Source organism: Rutilus rutilus, assembly GCF_951802725.1.
Source record: "Rutilus rutilus genome assembly, chromosome: 25".
NCBI classification, from domain to species: domain Eukaryota; kingdom Metazoa; phylum Chordata; class Actinopteri; order Cypriniformes; family Leuciscidae; genus Rutilus; species Rutilus rutilus.
The window spans coordinates 891,486-915,116 of record NC_140229.1 but is presented as its reverse complement, the minus strand read 5'-3'; the positions used below and the strand labels follow the sequence as shown (position 1 = coordinate 915,116).

At 42.2% G+C, this 23,631-nt stretch overlaps 1 protein-coding gene across 1 annotated transcript in view; it reads left to right on the top strand.

Moving 5' to 3' along the window:
* Positions 1–23,631, top strand: part of LOC311285487 (cell adhesion molecule CEACAM5-like) — a gene marked incomplete at its 5' end in the record, with an annotated part of 114,891 nt that overhangs the window by 23,616 nt on the left and 67,644 nt on the right. The window contains 2 exons of the mRNA XM_084401135.1: positions 2,979–3,233; positions 16,122–16,376. Of these exons, the coding sequence (XP_084257261.1) occupies positions 2,979–3,233; positions 16,122–16,376 (510 nt within the window). The remainder of the gene's footprint in view (positions 1–2,978; positions 3,234–16,121; positions 16,377–23,631) is intronic.

Genomic DNA, 23,631 nt, shown 5'->3' with positions numbered 1-23,631 from the left:
AAAGTAAAAAAAAAAAAAAAGAGTATGTCTGTTCAAAGCTGCTGTGTATTTTAAAAAGCTCTATAAATGTCCTAAAACGATGTGCATTTTGCTTGTTAATAAAAATGTAATATATTACATCTCATAATTCAGTTGAATTCATTATGTATTGTATTGTGTAATTTAATTACATTTTTATATAAGTTTTGGTTCACTAATTTTATTACATTAAATGTTATTGTATTGTATGATGTTCTGTTTTAAGAATTAATTATGACAAATCATATGCATTAGTACACAAATGCTTGTAATAAAAAAGTAAATTATGCTCTATTGCTTGATAACAAATAACTTTGTCACAAAACATACCTAAAAATGTTATTTCTTTAAAATAAAAGGTTATTATATGAATTAAGGGGTTTGATTGATTACTTTAAGATTTGTGATTCCGTAATTTTATTACACTGTTCTTTAGTCAGGGCTAGACAACCAATTAATATTTAATCTAAGTACCCACAAAACATAGCTAGCATTCTGTCATTTATTTAAATGTCTAAACTGTTAATAAGAAAAATAGTAATAGTCATATGCTGATTCTTGATGTCTGTGTCTAAAAAAAAAAAAAAAAAATCCCCATAATGTATTTTAAAAAACAAAATTCAGAAAGTCCGATATGTGGCAAGAGAGAATGTTAACGAATAATTAACATCAAATAACCACTTTTGGACAGTGATGAGAGAAGTGCCTTACTCTACTTTTTGTTGTTGAAAACTGTATAACCAAAAACCACAATCATGATGAACAGTTGCTTGTGTGGGCATGAGTAAAGAAAGAGGAAGAAACATTTACTGTGCAAACATTTGGAAATAAACACTGTTAACCGTGAGAATTTGATCAGTATAACGCCTGAGAGACTCGCCAGAACACGGTAAGAGTTACGCTGGTTACTGAGTGAATATAGTCAGTCTATAGTCTATTTACTGTTGTAGAAACCACTCACATAATCAAAAGGAAATATTCTCAATGAAAACTTGTTTATGGAAATGTTTTTAAAGCTAAAGATTGTTTTTATAATGCTCACTGTGTGTGTGATCCTGTGTTGTTGTTCTTGTAGTGATGTCACTGATGATGGCTCCTCCTCTTCCTCTGGTGTTTCTGCTCATGATTCACGGTGAGTCGCTCATGCTGGAGAACATTTTATTGTTCTTTAGTCACTTTTCAAAGTCTTTCTTTCAAATCATGAGTGCGGACCCCTGTTAAAACCCCGTTCACAAACACATTTCTGTGAAAGAAGTTAGTCAGAGCTAAAATTAAAAAATGTTTCAATTCTTCTGATTGGAATTAATGTACAATATTAAATATGTGCATCAATAATAATTATATTCATGTTTTTAATGTGTTTAATGTGTAAAAAATAAAAGAATGTGATGAACACGAGGGGTCAGTAATTATGAAACAATCGTTTTTGTGTGAACTATCCCTTTAATGTGTGTTTCAGGAGTTTGTAGCCGGAGTGATGATGTTAATGATTGGGGTGTGATTTACAGTCCTTCACGCATCTGTGCAGTAAAGGACTCATCAGTGATAATGAGATGCACTTATAAATACAGAGGACATCAGATCAAGAAAGTGTTCTGGACCAAAACACTGGTAATAGATGATGAAGAGTTTCCAGATCTGTCTGAGGACCCTGAATACAGTCATAGGCTTCAGTATCTGGGAGATAAACAGAAGAACTGCACCGTCAGACTGAGTCATGTGACACTGAAGGATTCACACATTTACTATTTCAGATTCATCACTGATAGACCTGGTGTAAGATGGACTGGTTTTCCAGGAGTGACTCTTACTGTCACAGGTGACTCTGATGAGTTTCATCTCTTCTTCTGCATTATGTTGAGTAATAATCAGTGTATGACAGCAGCACTAGATATAGTGTGTGTGTTGTGTTCAGATCTTCAGGTGGAGTCTCCTGAGAGAGTGACAGAGGGAGATCCAGTCAATCTGAGATGTAAAAGCAGCTGCGCTCCGACTGACAGAAACACATTCATCTGGTACAGAAACTCACAGATGATATTAACTGAACTCAGTAACACACTCCTCCTCAACCCAGTGAGAAGAGAGGACTCAGGCAGATACAGCTGTGCTGTAGACGGACACACTCTCATCTCTCCTGCTGTTCAGCTCAATGTCATGTGTGAGTGTCTATTTTATTTAGACTATAATAAAATTATACAGTTCAGACTCAGAGGGGGTGCTAAGAACATTTTTAAATGCATCAATAACTTCAACACCCTGCATTTATTGCATTTTATGTATTTTCCATTAAACCATAAAGCTATACATTTAAAATGTTACATTGTAAATGAATTATTAGGCAGATGTTATCAATCTCTCTGAACATCTTTGTTATTTCCTCATCAGTGCTTTGAATCAATAACGGTTTATTGAAACCTGCAGACTGACAATCCCGTAGACATATGCATCTATGTATTGATTATGTCTATGGAACAGATAATGAGGACTTTAAAACTGCAGTGAGCTCAATGAAGGAACGAGTTTGTGCTTTTAAAACTGTGAACAAAATAGAAAAGAGCGCTGGTGTCAAGATGAGAAAACTGGAAAAACAGACGAGGCATCAAGATGTGTGTGTAATGCATTATGTTTAGATAACAAACCTTTTTTGTTGTGTGTGTTTTTGTTTTTTGTTAACAACCTATATTTCATCACCACTTCACTAGGGTGAATAATTTATATTAAGTGCAAGAATTTATATTAAAATCTATATTATTTGACATTTATAATATGAATGAATCTTCACAAATATCAGGGGCATTTGACAATAATCAGGGGCTTAAGCACCAAAAGTAGCTACTCACCAATTGCAGATTACAAGAGGATTATCTGTCCTTATCTTCTGAGCTATTCTGAGACGGGTATGAAGTCTGTGGTCTGAAGTCTGAAGATTAAAAATGAAATTTCAAATATTTCTCCTGTAGATCCTCCAGGGAATCCTGAGATCTCCATCAGTCCATCTGGTGTAATAGTGGAGGGAGATTCAGTGACTCTGAAGTGCAGCAGTGACTCAAACCCTCCTGCAGAAATCAGCTGGATTAAAGGAGGAACGCTTGTAGAATCTGGAAGAATCTTCAGCATCTCAAAGATCAGCTCTAATGACAGTGGAGAATACAAGTGCAAGTCCAGCAATGAACATGGAGAGACATACTCTGATGCTGTGACTTTAAACGTCATGTGTGAGTTCATGATGGTTCAGAAACTGTGGCATTAAATCCTCTAAACATTGACTGTGATTTCTGCTTTAGACCCACCACAGAATGTCTTAGTGTCATTCTTAGTTTGTAGATTTAATTATGATCTTCTCCCTCTTTCAGATCATAGTGGCGCTGGTTTGCACGTCTGGGTAGTGATCGCAGTGGCATGTGCAATATTCACTATCATGATCACCATCATACTATATGCAATGTAAATAAAAATGTATCAACAAAGAGTAATATAATTTGCTTTTAAACTAATGCAAAAGTACATTTGAATATTGCTCAAAACAATGAAATGACTTGTTTCCGTTTCTTTTTAACAGTCGGAAGAAAAGGATAAACTGTAGATCTGCAATACAGGAGTATGAGGTGAGATGGCCAAAGAACCACAGAATGATACTAATAAATCAATTACAGCTTCTTTGTACATGTAGAACACATATATTGTCATGTACTGCTCTGAGACACGAAGCTTGAGGATCCAAATGCAGTTTATTTGAACAGAGGGTAATCCAAAGACAATCCAGAAAACAGGCAAGAGGCCAAAAAAGACCAGGTAATCAGTCCAAACAATAACAGGGTCGCAGGGTTGCAGGGTCGCAGGGGTCACATGGTCACAGGGGTCACGGGGTCACAGGGTCGCAGGGTTGCAGGGTCGCAGGGGTCACATGGTCACAGGGACACAGGGGTCACAGGGGTCACAGGGTCGCAGGAGTCACAGGGTCGCAGGAGTCACAGGGTCGCAGGAGTCACAGGGTCGCAGGGGTCACAGGGGTCGCAGGGGACACAGGGGACACAGGGGTCGCAGGGGACACAGGGGTCGCAGGGGACACAGGGGTAACAGGGGTCACAGGGTCACAGGGCCCGCAGGGGACACAGGGGACACAGGGGTCGCAGGGGTCACAAGGTCACAGGGGACACAAGGTCACAGGGGTTGCAGGGGTCACAGGGTCGCAGGGGTCACAGGGTAACAGGGTCACAGGGGACACAGGCAAAAAGGAAAATCCAAGGACAGGCAGAGATCAAAACCAAGAACACGGGAATAACAGACAAACGCTCAGAATTGCAGTACAAACACTAAACAAGACTTTGCAGAGAATGAATGTGAAAACCAGGCTATTATAGGGTGAGTAAACAAGGTAATGAGACACAGGTGAAAGTGATAATGGATGATAGTCTGAACTGAGGATTATGGGGAATGGAGTCTGTGGATGTGTGGTGATTGTCTGGGTTGGTTGATGGTAATCCCAGGCACTCTCACTGGTGATCGTTACATACATACATATATATATTCAGGATTGTACATGGTTGTATGAGTAGAGACTGTGGAGTGATTACACTTTTGATTGTCATGGTAACAATTTGAAATCTTTTACATTAAATTTTTTTTTTTTTTTTTTTAAATAGTGAATCCGTCTCTCTGTTTCCCTGTAGAACGATCCCAGACCTGATCCCAGTGAAGGCACATATGCAGCTCTTGACCAGTCCAGATCATCTGACGTCTACGACACACTCACAGTAAGAGAAATATCAAAATCTACATGTGCAAAAGAGTTTGTGCATTCAAAAGTCAGATAATAAATAATCAATGTGTTTTTGCCATAGACTGTCCATCCCAGACCTGCTATTCCCCAGTCAGGCTCTTCTGAATATGAGAATCTGTCAGTAAGTTTCTCAAGTCTTCTTAATTTCATCAGAAAATAAATATATGTCCTCAGTAGTTGTTACGATGGGACAGAGGCAAGAGGCGTGCGGATCCATGTGCAAAGCTTTTAATCAGCGAGATGCGTTCAAAACAGGCAGAGAGTAGTACAAAACCAGGCAGATGATCAGGACAGGCAGCAAACACTCAGAGTCGAAGGACAAAGCAGAGGTATCAGAGGCAGGCAGCAGACAGGGAGATATCCAAAACAGACAGGTCACAAAACGGACGGGCAGGCAGACACAGAAATGAACACTCAGTAAAGTTCACAATAGTTAACCAATACTCAGCAACCAGTGAGCTCATGTATCAGTAATTTATAGTCCCTGATATTGACTACAGGTGTGGAAATAATCAATGAAGCAATGAAGTATGGGAAATGTAGTCCAAAGTAACCTGTAACTGTGTGTGCAGTGAAAAAGTCTTAATCGTGAACAGGTGACCTCTAGTGGTGATAGGATGGAAACAGCAGGCATAGAATGTGTCACAGAGCCCCCCTCCTAGGAGCGGCTTCCAGACGCTCCTAAAACAATATAATCCAGGTGGGAGGTGGAGCGGAGGCGGATCCGGGGGTGGGGGGGAGGGCCAAGGCGGAGCAGGCTGGGGAGGCGACCAGGGCGGAGCAGGCTGGGGAGGCGACCAGGGCGGAGCAGGCTGCGGAGGCGACCCCTCGGGCAGAGCAGGCGGCTTGGGCGGTACTTTGGTCCACCAGAGCTCGTCAGCAGACCACCACGGAGGCCCAGATGGATCAGGAACCCATGGCAAAGACTGAAATCTAAGAAAAACTGGGAAATAAAACATAGACAGTGTATTCACAGCCCGTCGGGTCGAGGCCGGAAATACAACGGGTTCAATCAGAATCTCTGTGGAACTGTCTGAAGCAGCATAAAGCTCAAAATCAGGTTCATGAATGGAAACTAGGCAAATAGGCAGTTCAGAAAATTCAGGGATAGACACGGAATAGTCAGGTAATTCATTTGTGGCCACTTTAGTCATGACAAGGCTACTAGAGCCGTCAGGAAATTCTTCCATAGTGTCTTGGGTCATGACAGGGCTAACAGGGCAAAGACAAAGTTCCTTTATGATCTCTGTGGTCGGATCAGGACTGAGCGAGAGTTCACAAATAGTCTCCTCGGTCGGTTTAGAACAGGGCGAGAGTTCATTGACAGGAAGATGATCACATGAATATTCAGGACTGGCTTCTACAATTGGGTCAGAACAGGGCCAAAGTCCATAATTGTCCTTTCTGGCTAGTTCAGGACGGTACCATAATTCATTGTTGGTCTGCTTGGCTGGTTCTGAACAAGATGGTAGTTGAAAGATTGCCTCCGTAGCCAGGTCAACACAGGAGGAAAGTTCATTAACGGCCTCTGAGACAATTTCAGGGCAGGAAAACAAGGGTTCAGAGATGATCTTCATGGCTGGTTTAGGACAAGGCAAGAGTTCATAATCGGCCTCCCTGGCCAATTCAAAACTGGACCAAAGTTCATCCCTAAACGTAATCACCGCGCCAGGAGCTGAAATGAGTGCCACCACCTCTGGATATTCAGCGGTGGTGTACGTGGCCCAGACACACCATAAAGCGAGCCCCATTACGGGTAGAACGGCCGACGGGATAACCTCGGGAGTAGAAGGGCTAGAATGAGTTGGTTTGGGAATCCCAGCTGTGCGTACTGACACCAGTGGTGGATCCTCCACGCTGGATGCAAACTTCGGACGATGGATAAATGTTTCCCTCCCCAAAATGTTCTTGGGGAAATAGGTGAAGACTGACTCAGGGTTGAAGGCAGTCAGCGGCAAAGATGGGTCCGGACTGGATAAGACCAGCGGTGAAGGCAGCTCAGGGCTGGACAGAACCAGCGGCGAAGAGGGCTCTGAGCTGGGCAGGACCAGCGGCAAAGAGAGCTCTGAGCTGGGCAGGACCATCGGCGAAGAGGGCTCTGAGCTGGGCAGGACCAGCGGCGAAGAGGGCTCTGAGCTGGGCAGGACCAGCGGCGAAGAGGGCTCTGAGCTGGGCAGGACCAGCGGCGAAGAGGGCTCTGAGCTGGGCAGGACCAGCGGTGAAGAAGGCTCTGTGAACTCTGGCTCGAGGGAAACGACACTCACAGACTCTGGCTCAACTGGGCAGACGACTGGCTCTGTAAGATCTGTTGAGATGTAACAGGGCTCTGGTGCGGCTGCCATTATAGGCACGGAAGTACCAGTGCATTCCTCTGCGACCCCCACAGTGAAAGACGAGCCAGTTAACAATAGAGCATAATCCAAAAAATGACAGAGCGATGTTCGAGGACCCTCATGGATTAATCGAGATCTTAAGGGTTGATTTATGCCGTCACAAAAAAAGTCAATGAGAACACAATCAGGCAGATCAGAAAAATATGCTAAATCCAAAAACTCCTGAATATATTCCTCTAACAGTCTCATGCCCTGTTTTAGAGCTAGTAATTGTTTTGCAAGGTTCAAACCTGACCAGTGTTCTTCAGAAAAGCCGCTGGATCCTTGTTTGGCTGAGTATTCTGTTACGATGGGACAGAGGCAAGAGGCGTGCGGATCCATGTGCAAAGCTTTTAATCAGCGAGATGCGTTCAAAACAGGCAGAGAGTAGTACAAAACCAGGCAGATGATCAGGACAGGCAGCAAACACTCAGAATCGAAGGACAAAGCAGAGGTATCAGAGGCAGGCAGCAGACAGGGAGATATCCAAAACAGACAGGTCACAAAACGGACGGGCAGGCAGGCAGACACAGAAATGAACACTCAGTAAAGTTCACAATAGTTAACCAATACTCAGCAACCAGTGAGCTCATGTATCAGTAATTTATAGTCCCTGATATTGACTACAGGTGTGGAAATAATCAATGAAGCAATGAAGTATGGGAAATGTAGTCCAAAGTAACCTGTAACTGTGTGTGCAGTGAAAAAGTCTTAATCGTGAACAGGTGACCTCTAGTGGTGATAGGATGGAAACAGCAGGCATAGAATGTGTCACAGTAGTCAATCAGCTAGTCAATAGATACTAAACAGTCTTTTCTTTCTGTTACATTATTATATGAGTCGTTTCACTGACAGAAATATATATATTTTTCTGAGATTATTTGTACCATTTATAGTGTTGATTTATGTAAATGTCTTATTTCTGTTGTAGCCACAGCAAGACGCCACAGTAAGATGAAGCACAAGCTAAACTTTAACTTTTGTCTCCTATCGCTGGACACATTCACCTCACAACTACCAATGAAAAATTAAACGCATTGTAAGAGTTTCCATTTTGCAGAAAGTAATGGATTATATTCATGTGACATGAATAAACAGTCAGTGTGTAATTAATAAATGAGTTTAGAGTTGTTTCTGTAATAATTTATACATTTTATCTGTGTATTAAAGGGGTCCACGTGACAGATTTTTCTCTTTATTCCTTTTCAAATAAAACATTAAATGAGAAAAATTATTCTACATTCTCTGGTAGTCATCCTAAAATAAATAAATATAATTTATGAATTATAAGCAGATAACAGCTAATATATGATATACACTGCCTGGCAAAAAAAAAAAAAAAAAAAAAAAATCGCTGTTTTAAGTAGGCAAATATATTAAGAGTCTATGATTGGATCATTATCGCAGTGATTATTATGTTTCTAGGATGTTATATGTTTGGCAACAGTCTTTCTAACCCTAATTGATGGAGTGTGTAGCTTTTCCTTTTTTTAAACATGTAGGAAGACACATCATGGCCATATTCCAGGATTACAGTGTCAGGATTCATCAGGCTCAGATTGTGAAAGAAAGGTTTGAGGAGCATGAAGAATCATTTCCACACATGGATCGGCTCCTCTGAGTCCAGAGTTTAAGAGTCTTTAGGTTGTGCTGGAGGAGACTTTACAGAGTGCTGGACTCTTGTCAATACAATACAAGATCCTGACCAAAAACATCACAACATTTATTTCCATTAAGAGATGAATCTTGATATTGTCATCCTGGAATATGGCCCTGATGTGTATAAAAATAGTATCTCAATGATTCTAAAATAACACTGATGTTAAAACAACGTTATTAATTATGAATGAGATTTGCTGTCGTCGCTGCACTGGGTTTGATATTGTCCTTCGGTGAGGAGCAGAACCTGATAAGAACATAGCGATTTAATTATCGATTTATTGAACTCTTGCAGAACTTCAACAGAAGATGTTTTGAAGAAAATATTGTGTGTGTGTGTGTGTGTGTGTGTGTGTGTGTGTGTGTGTTCATAGAGTTACATGTCCCTAATGCACATAAATAATCACAAACACAGTGTCAGATGTATGATCTGAATAACAGCTCCCTCTTCAGGCCAGTGGAGGTAAAGTCTGGCCATCCTCAATGTTACATAATTTTCTTTCATTTATTCATTCATCCCTTCATCCATCATCCATGACAGGAAGTTTCCCTTCACACTGAAAGTTGCATTTGATATGTGTTATGTAAGCTCTGTGGTCGTGCTTTTAGATATTTTTTAACCAATCCTTTAGAGCAGGGATGTCTGCTCCTGGAGGGCCACTGTCCTGCAGAGTTTAGCTCCAACCCCAATTAAATACACCTGACCAAGATAATCAAGGTAATCAAGGCATTCTAGAAACTTCCAGGTAGGTGTGTTGAGGCAGGCTAGAGCTAAACTCTGCAGGTCAGTGGCCCTCCAGGACTGAGTTTGGACACCCCTGCTTTAGAGAGACTGTTTTATCTTTTTCTATTTGCAAGTGGTTTTGTGGGTTGTCCGTGTCTCTGCATGGGGCAGTTCTTATACTTTAAAAAGAGGAAGGAAAAAAACTATAGAATAGTTATCAGTGAGCATTTGCAGTTTACTCTCCTCAAGTCTGATTGCAGCGGCTGAAACTACACACCGGTGAGAGATGCACTTGTTCAGTCATTAATATTGTCTAATGAAGTTACATTAGTAACTTAGTAAACATTTTCTCTCTTAAAAGCCTCTGAACATCCAGAGCTCGTGTGTTCCTAACATTGTCTTTAAATGAGTTTCAACCGTGGAAATCTACTAACAGTGAAGATTGTAAAGTATTTGTATCTTCTTTGCAGTGTTTATAATGTAATAAACAGCTGTTATTATAGCTTTTATGAAATGAAAGATGACATATTGTTCTGTTGTGTAATGATTTAGTTCCTGTGGTGATGTCACTGATAACTCTTGCTCTGGTGTCTCTGCTCCTGATCCCAGGTCAGTCTCTCCTGTAAATCACACACCAGTTCATCACTGACTAAGAGAACAAGGTTTGGGCTAGTTAGCATGGGTCAGTTAGCCCTGCTGTTAGCCCCAGGGAAATATAGCACTGGTCAAATATCTACTATAATGTAGGGATATTTCTGTGATTTATTTGTTGCTTCCAAAGTAAATTGTATTATTCAGGATTTTGCTGATCTAACGCTAACTCTGAAGCTGCTAACATTTAGAGAAGGGTTTTCATGGTCAGTGTTCAATGTTCTGCTTCCTGCATTTCATCACCTTCTGTCTGATGGCTGTAGGTTTTACACATATCACATCATAAGTGTAATAATTAATTCATAAACAACAGTTTTGTAAAGAAAAACAAGTTTTAATAAACGTTTATGGCCCTCTTTAACTCTCAGATGGGCATGTGTGTCCATCTATTGTTGTTTGTTTCTTATCATTGTTTCTTTGTGAATGTTGTGTTTCAGGAGTTTGTAGCCGGAGTGTTGTTAATGATTGGGGTGTGAGTTACAGGCCTTCACACATCTGTGCAGTAAAGGACTCATCAGTGATTATGAGATGCACTTATAAATACCCTAGAGGACAACAGATCAAGAAAGTGTTCTGGACCAAAACACCGGTAATAGATGATGAAGAGCCTCCAGATCTGTCTGATGACCCTGAATACAGTCATAGGCTTCAGTATCTGGGAGATAAACAGAAGAACTGCGCCGTCAGACTGAGTCATGTGACACTGAAGGATTCACACATGTACTATTTCAGATTCATCACTAAGGATGAAAGATATACTGGTTTTCCAGGAGTGACTCTTACTGTCACAGGTGACTCTGATGAGTTTCATCTCTTCTTCTGCATTATGTTGAGTAATAATCAGTGTATGACAGCAGCACTAGATATAGTGTGTGTGTTGTGTTCAGATCTTCAGGTGGAGTCTCCTGAGAGAGTGACAGAGGGAGATCCAGTCAATCTGAGATGTAAAAGCAGCTGCGCTCCGACTGACAGAGACACATTCATCTGGTACAGAAACTCACAGATGATATTAACTAACCTCAGTAACACACTCCTCCTCAACCCAGTGAGAAGAGAGGACTCAGGCAGATACAGCTGTGCTGTAGACGGACACACTCTCATCTCTCCTGCTGTTCAGCTCAATGTCACGTGTGAGTGTGTTTTCTTTCCAAAGCCAGTAGAGTTCACTCGTTCCTCCTTTTCTTTAGAAATGATAGTAATTGGGGCTAATCTTTAAAACATTTAAATGCTCACTGTTTCAATAGTACAGTCACAAAACATGAACAATATGTTTGATTGTAACATTTTATGTTTATATTCAGTTATATTCAGTTTTACAACTCCCTTGTCATGGCAACGCCACGCCATAAACACAACACACTAAAACAGCTGTTCAAGTAATGGTTTAAGTAAGGGATAATCCACGGCTAGCCATGCATTAAAGGATTTTAATGCACGACGTAGAGGCGAAGAACCACCCGACGCGAAGCGGAGGGTGGTTGCCTCTACGAAGTGCATTAAAATTCTTTAATGCATGGCTAGCCGTGGATTATCCCGCTTATACCTTGGTTATTTGCCAAGTTAAAAATAAGTTAAAGCTGTAACTGATGTTTACAGTGTAATTTTTTAACAGACGTGTAAAAATGACGGTTATTTCTTAAGTTAAGGCTCGTCAGTTCTTGCACTCCGTCCGCTTTAAATAAAGTAGAGCCATCGGATTGCTTTTATTTGAATGAATTCACATTTATTTAAATTCATTATTAAAAGAGAGAGACAGAGAACTGAAGGAGAAGGAACAGAGAGAGAGAGAGAGAGATGCGTGCGCGAGTTACCTGTGTGCGTCGATCTCTTCTTTAAAGTCTAGCAGCTACAGTCCCCTCATTGCTTAAGCATATAGCTAACTTAATGATTCTTTAATGGATTTATTACAATTATTTATGAATGACAGGCAACACTGATACAAATTAAACGATATTCAAAAATCATCCATTGAGCCTACCTAAACGTTTTCATATGCGTCTCTCACTCTGCTTGCAAGTGTATCTGTGTTACTATGGTTACCAATGTAGCGGATTAATTTCGAACTGTAATCAAACTGACTGGAACTACCTGTGCATTAAACGGTTTTACTGCACACCTTCCAGCCAATCAGAATCGAGTATTTAAACAGCCCATGGTATAAACACCTTTAAAGCTCAAATAATGCACACATTTGAACAAAATACTGATTGTAAATGCTTTAAATAATAAGATTCACATTTATGTCTTTAAATCCTCCAAAATTAGCCCCCATTCACTTCTATTGTAAGTTCCTCACCATTTCTTTCTTCTCTTTTTTAAATAAAAGAAAACTAAAATACAATACAATACTTTTACTTGTGTGTGGTAATCAGTATTATGCAACAAATGTTTGAAAAAAGAACTGTGTTGCATAATACAATCAGAGCTGGGTAGTAACTTTATACCAAGCATATCTTATTCAAATTAATGTGATAAACAATGTAATGTGTGTAATGTAATAATTACTGTTCGGGGTTATGTTCAGCTTTTTTTTTTTTGGCTTTTTTTAAAAATCCTGTTTATCTGAGTTCCCTGTAATTGTTAGTTCCCTTATCGAGTCGGTCCCTCGACATTACGTATGGCGAAATCCATTTTCCTCGAAATGCTGAAGCCTGATTTGAATAACTCTTTTGCTTGCAAATAGCCAATGGCGCCTGCGCCCTCACCTGATTGGCTGGCAGCCTCCAATATAGGTGACGTCGGGCGCCAAAAAAACTCCTGGTTTCGCCATGGATTAACGCAAACAGAGTGGACAACATGGAATTATCCCCTCTCGCGTTCCGGCGGATTTTTTGCTAGGAAACCAACAAAACAAAAAAAAATCTCTTTGCCGCACGTGTGGTGGTCCAATTGACTTCCCAGACGCACACGAGCAGTGTGTGCTGTGTCTGGGTCGGGCCCACACAGAAGCGGCGCTCGAAGGATCAGGTTGTCGAGCCTGTGAGGAACTTCCCATCAAGATCCTTCGCGTAAGGCTGGCCGTTACCCGTAGCAGTGGCTTTATGACTCCTGTCTCTCCTCCGCCCGCCGCCGTCGAGCTGCGGACCGGGAGACTGCAGAAAGCTCCGTCAATGGACTCTGTTGAGGAGTTAGCATCGGCCCAACGCCCACGTTGCCCTCACGTGTCAGAACCTCTCCCCTACGCTGAGGCTAGTTACGGCCCTCTGAAGGAAGCGCGGGAAATTGTCTCTTTCGGATATGGTGAGGACGACACCCCGTGAGGACGTTTTTCCCTCATCTCCACGAGGAGGTCATGGCGCTCCCATCACTTAGCCCGAGCCCATGCACAGGGTACCCAGCTGTTGACGACAGTGGAAGGGGCGGGGAAATTGGGTTAGACTCGACCGCCTCCCGTCGAGGACGCCGTTGTGGCCCACCTGTGTCCTTCTCCTGGATGGAAAACTGCCTCATTGCCTTCAAAGCCATGTCGAGCCACTGCCCACATATGCTAGGCGCGCATCCCAGAGCGTGAGAGAGCGCCGCGAGCCTGAACCGCCGCTTCGTCGCGAAACCAGCTTCCAGCAGCCAAGGGTGACCGGCAGACAAGGAGCAGCGTTCCTGATGTTCGTGCCAGGAGGAAAAGAGCACGTCCGTGCACGACAGCGGACCTGCATCAAAAACAGCTTGTTCCTGCTCAGAGTTCCCTCGGCAACCAACAGAGAAAGCAGAGAATGTTTGTGTAAATGTTATGAAACTGCTGTGTTCTGTTTCAATAAACAAAAAGCATTACATGTCTCAGCAAAAGAGCTCTTTTCCTCCCGTAACTATTACCTGTGACATAAGCGAAACCTCTCCTCCTCTAACCCGAGGATGTGACTATGTGTGTCCCCGTGCAAAGAGCCGTGGACGAGTCACTGGCCATTCATATAGCTGTCAATGCTTCTCCGCCGGCTGACGCGTAGCCCCTGCCGCAGAATGCATTAATGCCCCCTCTGTCGAGTCACCTGAGCGCGTGGTCAACGCTCCCAGCGGCGTCAGATTGGGTAATCAACACTGTAAAACGCGGCTATATGCTTCAGTTCGCTCGCAGACCACGCATCACAGGCGCTTTCTGCGTTTTGCATTCAAAGGTGTCGCATACCAATTCAAAGTGTTGCCATTCGGGCTGGCTCTAGCCCCCGCGTGTTTACAATGTGCATGAATGCAGCGCTCGCACCCCTGAACTCAGTGGAATGTGCATTCTGAACTATCTCGACAACTCCTCAGCTCCTCGCCCATTTGACATGCCTGGGACTGTCTGTGAACATACAGAAGAGCATGCTTCAGCCGTGTCAGTCGATTCCATTCCTGGGTATGGTTCTGGACTCGCACACGATGATCCAGTCCAGATCCAGTCCATTCACAATACACTAGCCCTCTTCATTCAAGGCAGAGCCATCCCCTTGAAAACATTTCAGATGCTACTGGGTCTGATGGCAGCCGCAGCCTCCGTTTGCAGACTGGGCTTGCTGCACATGAGACCACTGCAGCACTGGTTGCAAAACCGAGTGCAATCCCTGCAGGGCTTGGCGAGGCAGGTGCTCTCATGGACGGATTGGCTACTTCTTTCGATCCGAGCAGTACATGTACCGGGCAGTTTGAATTGTGGCGCAGACATGCTATCCACGGAGAGTGGAGACTACACCCTCAAACTATAAATATGATCTGGAATCTCTTCGGCTAGGCGGAGATTTACCTCTTTGCTTCAGAGGAGAACGCCCATTGCCCTCTGTACTTCTCATTGCCAACGGCTCCTCTGGGAGGGGACGCGCTGTCGAGCCGCTGGGCCAAGGGGCGGAAGTATGCATCTCACCCGGTCAAAATAATGACAGGGAAGATCAGGGAAGAGAGATGTGCGTTGATTCTGGTATTGATTCAGTGCCCAAGTGGCCCAACCAGCCGTGGTTCCCGAAACTGGTGAACATGTCGCAGCTCCCCCCGTGGCGAGTCCCGCTGAGAAGGGACCTTTTATCCCAGGCGAGCGGCACCATATGGCACCCCAGCCCGGAGCTGTGGGACCTGCACAGCGAGAGCTGCAGACAATAGCAGAGGCTAGAGCCCCTTCGACGAGACGCTTATACGCTCTGAAATTGAAGGTGTTTGCTAACTGGTGTATTGACAAACAGGAAGACCCAAAGGGTTGTGATATCTCCACTATTCTGACCTTCCTGCAGGAACGTCTGGACGCTGGCAGCTCCCCGTCTACAGCGAAACTATACGTGGCCGCTATCGCCGCCTTTCGTGACATGCTAGATGGCCATTCGGTGGGGAAGCACCCCCTGATATCAAATTTCTCCGGGGGGTGAGACGGCTTAATCCGATGCCAGTTTGGGACCTATCTTTAGTGCTCAGAGGGCTGTCCGATCCACCTTTCGAACCAGCCGAATCTTTGAACCGGCTCATTCGGGTCTTTTTGAGTGGGACATGCTACTTTGGCTTGTGTGTTTTGCGTCATTAACCCGGAACTATAGTTCGATTCAGTTTGATTAATGAACCAGCTCGACCTGTTACTTCCTACCGGCTCAAAAGAACAATTCGTTCATGAACCGAACATCACTAGAACTTTCTACAGCCACACCTAACTATTATCTTACTAACTACAATTTTTTTATTTGGAATTTGGAATCAGTAACTGACTATAGGTTGTAAGTAATCTATCCAGCACTGATTTACTGACTACCACACACACACACACACACACACACACACACACACACAAAAGTACTGTTTTTTTTTTCGTTTTGGATATTTCCTAATAAGTGACATGACCTGTTGACACAAGGATCCATGGATTCATGTTGTTTATGCTAAATTCTGCCCGTATCAACTGTATGTAAGAACAGAAATAGAAGTGTTTGGTGGGGTGAGTGACGGGTGATGCTATATATTTCTCCTGTAGATCCTCCAGGGAATGCTGTGATCTCCATCAGTCCATCTGGTGTAATAGTGGAGGGAGATTCAGTGACTCTGAAGTGCAGCAGTGACTCAAACCCTCCTGCAGAAATCAGCTGGATTAAAGGAGGAACGCTTGTAGGATCTGGAAGAATCTTCAGCATCTCAAAGATCAGCTCTGATGACAGTGGAGAATACAAGTGCAAGGCCAGCAATGAACATGGAGAGAAATACTCCGATGCTGTGACTTTAAACGTCATGTGTGAGTTCATGATAAAACATAAGATGCAAATGTTCTGTTTTGATAAATTCAGTCCATATTAGTAATTTTTAAAATGTGCAATAAGATAAAATAATAATAATAATCTGATAATTGTTATTAGATCCCAGTGACTCTTAACTTCAGCTGGTTTAAGGAGAATAAACCCTCAGCTGTTGGATATGGACAGAGTTTCAATCGTTGGACAATCGATTCTTAGATGCATCGCGATGCGGACGTGGACGATTCTGAATCGAATCACAAATGTCAAAAATCGAATTTCTAAATGTTAATTGATAACGTAATGTTGACAGAACGCAAAGGCGCCTGGACAGTCTGTGGTGTGCGCATAACAGAAACGCGTGATGGTGGAGCGAGGAATCCGACCGGCACCCTCTGCGTTAAAATAGCGTAACTTTGGCTTTATGAAGTTGAAGGGGAAAAGGACCTGGACAAGAGCCACACTTTATGCAAGTAGAGATCCAGACTGCGACCAAATGGCGACAAGAAGTCGCACTGATGTGACCACCACTTTGTGAAATTTATAAGAGCTGCAACTTCTGCTACATACGAGAAACATCAAACGGCAAACGAACCAAAAGTGAAAACGCTATTCGTTTGAGCTGTGGCGCGCGGACCGTTTAGCGCAGCGCGAGCTCAGAACAGGTTTACTCGTGGGCCGATCGCAATCACGCAACACTGTTATTGTTGTGATGTCAGTCTGTGTTCCCCTGTCTTTTCATTTTCAGCAGTTCCCTGTCATGTCTATTAGTCTCCCCAGGTGTTTCACATTAACCACACCCCCTTGTTATCTTGTTTAGCTTCGAATTCACAGCAGAATTAATAATATCGCAGCGAGATCTAATTGGAAGCATTCAAATTCGGCGCAGAATTCTATTATAACCCACACATGTCAGATCAAACAGCGCTGATGTTAAAACCAGGACAATCTTAGAAGCTTTCACCCAACTCGGAAAAGGCATAGCGAATTACAAACTCTATCGCAACATTTATTGCCAAATCACTTCCATTTGTTTAATTAATAAAATATATTGGAAGTAAATTCATTATGGATACAAATACTTTGTTTTAAAAGTACCAAGTAGTCACACAGTGAGGAAAAAGAAAATCTGTATAGAAATAAAAAAAGACGCATAGATAATCGTTTTATCATCGCAGTCCTCAGAATCGCGACCGAATCGAATCGTGAGATGCCTAGAGATTCCCAGCCCTATTACAGAGTGGACGCTTCTACTGTCAGGCTCACAATCAACATCTCAGAGAACGGACGCTGTAACTGTCACAGATAAAGGTTTTATTTTATAAAGAGTTCAAGACAGTTATGCAGCTTTGAGAGTTAATCTGAACTCAAATTCTTTATCTTTCAGCTCATCGTGTTCAAGGCTGGCTCGTCGGGTTGGGGATCACTGTGGCGTGTTTAGGACTCTTCATCGTCATCGTCATCATTCTGTTTATAATGTAAGTTTGATCAAAATCATTCTCAATTACAGTGAGTGAATGCAGACTAGTGCAGGTGTAAATGCCTCATGTGATGTGATTAGTAATTAATCTTTAAAATGCAGCTTACAAGTTTAATGTCTGTTAAATCAGGAGAAAACGAAGAGTTGCTAAAGCTGAAGACCTCACTGAAAAACAGGTAAATCTTCCGGACACAACATGTGAATAGTCTAGTTAGACGGGGCCATTCACACAGAACGCGAGAGACAAGTCAGTGGAACGAGAGACAAAAAAAACCCAAAGAAAGTTTGCCGCTTTTTAATCTGAGTGCCGTGTTTATAACGGTCAAACTCGTCCATCTAGCACGTGTTTACATAGAAAAACAATGGAAAAGTAGAGCACTGAAATGGAAAAACGTGTTCTGTGTGTACAGCCCTTAAATGTGAATAATAAATAATATTTAAAGGGGAGGTATAATTCCCTCTTCACAAGATGTAAAATAAGTCTCTGATGTCCCCAGAGTGTGTGTGTGTGTGTGTGTGTGTGTGTGAAGGTTTAGCTCAAAATACCCCACAGATATTTTTATATAGCATGTTAAAATTGTCACTTTTTGAGGGTGAGCAAAAACGCACCGTTTTTGTGTGTGTCCCTTTAAATGCAAATGAGCTGCTGCTCCCGGCGCAGGGGGCGGAGCTTCAAGAGCTGGTGTCATTTTACCTCACACAGACACACACTGAAAATGTAAAAACTTTTAGCCTTTTCTGTTCAAACCGGAGTCAGAAAATGAAAATATCTCCCTTTGCTTTGAACTTTGAGCGTCGTAACTTTGCAGATGTTAGTTATGCTCAAACAGCAACATTACACACTAACTAAAGTTAGAAAAGTGAAATCATAATCAACCACCCCTTTAATTTTCTTCTGTTTCAGGACAATCTGTACTCTACCGTAACAGGGAGAGACGTTCATGTTTCTGAATCAGCCGATTGTGATGACGCTCAGTACGCCAGTGTAACTTCCAGCAAACCCAGAAGAGACGCAAATGCTCCTGAATGCAGAGAGACTGAGGAGATCCAGTACGCAACTGTCCAACATCACAGAAACAAACAGACGAAGAGAGCAGAGGAGAACGAAAGCCACTACGACAATATCAGGATTGGTCAGCCTGATTCTGTCCTGAGGTGAGAAGAACGAGCTTAAAGAGACAGTTCACGCAGAAATACAACATTTGCCGTCTACTCACCCTCATGTTGATGAAAGGAGCATTTATAGTTCTTTAAATCTGGAACTTTTTTCTTAATAACTTTGTGTCCCACTGATTGTTTAATGACTTTTATCATCATCCAATCTGATCCATAACATGATTGTTGTTTTATCTGATGTTCTTTAGGCGATCAAATGTGCAGACTGTGGAAGAGGCGTCTGTGATCTACAGCCGTGTCAAATGAGTGAACGAGACCATCATGAAGACAAAGGCCAAAACAATGAAACAATATTCTGAGAGTATGGCTGTCAATTTAGCATTGCTAATTCACTCAGTTATTTATTGTTCATTAAATCAGGTAAATAGACGTCAGGAACGCAGTGTCTTTTTCTCATTACAAGAGCAGAATACAAAGGAAAGAGCCAAGAACCAACAACACGTGTTTAGTGAGACTAAAAACATTTTGTGATGTCACTGGTTTGGTAATTTGTTTCTTAAAATCATTTGAACTTTTGACTTTGTGTGTTTTCTGTAAGCAAATAAAAAGCCCATATCAGTTTTACCAAATTCATGCTTGTGTGTGGTCATTTCTGGGTCATTGAAGACCTAAACTCAGAGTAACCTACTAAATGTGATAGCTGGGTTAATATTAAAGGTGCTCTAAGCGATTTAGGTTTTTTAGGTCAAAACTGTTTTTTTGTCACATCCAGCAAACATCTCCTCACTATCCGCTAGCTGCCTGTCCCCTGAACACACTGTAGAGACACGCGGTCTCTGCAGACAGCCCAGGCTCCACAAACAGCAACACAAACAAACTGGCCCAGCCTGGACCACGAAACACAACAAACAGTGTTCCAGCCAATAACTGACAAGAATGATGTGGGGGTGGGGGGGGGGGGGGGGGGGGGGGGTTAGTGCGCGTGCACATGAAGGGGGGTGTGGGGGGTGGAGGAGAGAGAAGCATGAAGAGGGAAGTTAGCTAGAGGAGAGATGTCCTAGACAACGACAACTAATGTTAAAAATGTAGATTCTTGAGAATTCTGATATGGCCGACACACGACCAAAGAGACGACGTTCCGATCAACAAATAACAAAGAAGAGGGAAAAGGAGAAGGAACGCGCAAAGTCCCGAATTTAGTTCGGAATTTAGTGATGATTATTTGTAGAGCAACTTCTGTGTACGTGTGTTAAGACGAGGTCAATCATGTTGGTTTAATCCGTTTGACTAAAATAACATTTTACGGAGCCCCTAAAGTCACATGGTGGTGGAAATTATATTTCTATGCTTTTGCGTTTTCGCTCAAATCCTTTGCATTACCCAGCATGCAACTTTTGCGAGCACTGAAATATAATTTCTCCCCCATCTCATACTTTTGAATCTCCATGTCCTTTTTGGGGTTTTATATTAAGCAATATTAGCTAAGAATTCATTTTGATCGATGACGTACATTGAGACACATTGGGCTGTGCATGTGTTCTTCATTACGGGCTGGCGCTTATGTGTGGGTGAACTGAGTCAAAATATAACTTGTCTGTCTGTGGTCAAAGTATCGACATCCAGTCTTACTCAATATAAGTTCTGCCTATATTGAGTGTCTTACTCAATAATTCTTCAGAAAATGTTTCCAGGAAGAAAGGCTATAAAAACATAGTTAAAAAAAAAAACATGTTTATTTTTATTGCATTTATATCTGAACATCCCTTTAATGTTAAAATGTGGAAATTGAAGTGAAACTAAATACATCCTAGATGTTAATAAATCTTTGTACTAGACCAATCAAAGTGGTGGACAAACTTCTTCATATTGTTAAACATGTTGAGTTTAAAGACTTTTTAGATATCAGTAAATGCCATTGGATCATCATGTCTAAAGTTGCTTGTGTGGGCATGAGTGAAGAAAGAGGAAGAAACATTTACTGTGCAAACATTGGGAAATAAACACTGTTAACCATGAGAATTTCATCAGTATAACGCCTGAGAGACTCGCCAGAACACGGTAAGAGTTACGCTGGTTACTGAGTGAATATAGTCAGTCTATAGTCTATTACTGTTGTAGAAACCACTCACATAATCAAAAGGAAATATTCTCCATGAAAACTTGTTTATGGAAATGTTTTAAAGCTAAAGATTGTTTTTATAATGCTCACTGTGTGTGCGATCCTGTGTTGTTGTTCTTGTAGTGATGTCACTGATGATGGCTCCTCCTCTTCCTCTGGTGTTTCTGCTCATGATTCACGGTGAGTCGCTCATGCTGGAGAAGATTTTATTGTTCTTTAGTCACTTTTCAAAGTCTTTCTTTCAAATCATGAGTGCGGACCCCCTGTTAAAACCCCGTTCACAAACACATTTCTGTGAAAGAAAAATCATCCAAATAAAGTAAAAAAATAAAGGCAGTCAGAGCTAAAATTAAAAAGAATAATAACTTTAGATGAATGTTTAAATTCTTCTGATTGGAATTAATGTACAATATTAAATATGTGCATCAATAATGATTATATGAATGTTTTTTAAAGTGTTTAATGTGTAAAAAAAAAAAAAAGAATGTAATGAACACGAGGGGTCAGTAATTATGAAACAATCGTTTTTGTGTGAACTATCCCTTTAATGTGTGTTTCAGGAGTTTGCAGTGCTGTTGAGTGGGGTGTGAGATACAGGCCTTCACGCATCTGTGCACTAAAGGACTCATCAGTGACAATGAGCTGCATTTATAAATACCCTAGAGAACATCAGATCATGAAAGTGTTCTGGACCAAAACACCGGTAATAGATGATGAAGAGTTTCCAGATCTGTCTGATGACCCTGAATACAGTCATAGGCTTCAGTATCTGGGAGATAAACAGAAGTACTGCACCGTCAGACTGAGTCATGTGACACTGAAGGATTCACACATGTACTATTTCAGATTCATCACTGATAAACCTGATGGAAAATACATTGGTTATCCTGGACTGAATCTTACTGTCACAGGTGACTCTGATGAGTTTCATCTCTTCTTCTGCATTATGTTGAATAATAATCAGTGTATGACAGCAGCACTAGATATAGTGTGTGTGTTGTGTTCAGATCTTCAGGTGGAGTCTCCTGAGAGAGTGACAGAGGGAGATCCAGTCAATCTGAGATGTAAAAGCAGCTGCGCTCCGACTGACGGAGACAAATTCATCTGGTACAGAAACTCACAGATGATATTAACTAACCTCAGTAACACACTCCTCCTCAACCCAGTGAGAAGAGAGGACTCAGGCAGATACAGCTGTGCTGTAGACGGACACACTCTCATCTCTCCTGCTGTTCAGCTCAATGTCATGTGTGAGTGTCTATTTTATGTAGACTATAATAAAATTGTACAGTTCAGACTCAGAGGGGGTGCTAAGAACATTTTTAAATGCATCAATAACTTCAACACCCTGCATTTATTGCATTTTATGTATTTTCCATTAAACCATAAAGCTATACATTTAAAATGTTACATTGTAATTTAGTTATTAGGCAGATGTTATCAATCTCTCTGAACATCTTTGTTATTTCCTCATCAGTGCTTTGAATCAATAACGGTTTATTGAAACCTGCAGACTGACAATCCCGTAGACATATGCATCTATGTATTGATTATGTCTATGGAACAGATAATGAGGACTTTAAAACTGCAGTGAGCTCAATGAAGGAACGAGTTTGTGCTTTTAAAACTGTGAACAAAATAGAAAAGAGCGCAGCATGTCAAGACTCGGTTACCTAACTTAACCTCGGTTCTCTCTAGAAGAGGTTCTCTCGTATTGCGTAAGATGCTTACGCTACGGGTAAAGTCATCTTTTCTCGAGATCTGAAGCCAAAAATTATCCTTAATTTTGTATTTATTGTCAATGCAGTGCGGCAGCCAGCAGACCATAGCAGGCTGTATAAGCGTGCTTATTGGCTGTCCTGCAGCATCTGCAGCAGCCTATCACTGAGCCCCGCGTGACATCGCGCCCACGTCGCGTCACAGCCCGCCAGAATGGAAAAAAAGAAAGGCTCAGGAGGCTGGAAATCTGGTTTTCATTGACTGAAGCGAATAAGCTCGCAGCGCGAGCACGGCAGGTTACGCAATACTCGTTCCCTCTTCTAGAGAGAACCGAGGTTACGTTAGGTAACCGAGTACGTTCTCTTACGAGAGGTTCTCTCGTATTGCGTAAGTTGCTTACGCTACGGGAACCCCTTGTCAACGCCGTGCGCGCCGAGCATCCACTGCATGAGTCCCAGGGAAAGCCCGGGGAACACAAAACATGTGGGAAACAGGCGGCCAGCAACGCGGGCCAGCACATGTAATAAGCACTTCATAGGAATACAGAGCGGCTCCGCCGGTCTATATATAAACCTGTGGGAAGCAGGCGGCCAGCAACGCGGGCCAGCACATGTACATAAGCACTTCATAGGGAAATACAGAGCGGCTCCGCCGGTCTATGTATAGAGAATATTGCCCTTAGTGCAGCTCAACCAGAAGAGCTAATAGTCACGTGAGAGTAGCCTGCACACGAACAAACTGGGCAGAACATACACATCACTTAGACCAGGGGTGTCAAACTCAGTTCCTGGAGGGCCACAACCCTGCAGAGTTTAGCTTCAAC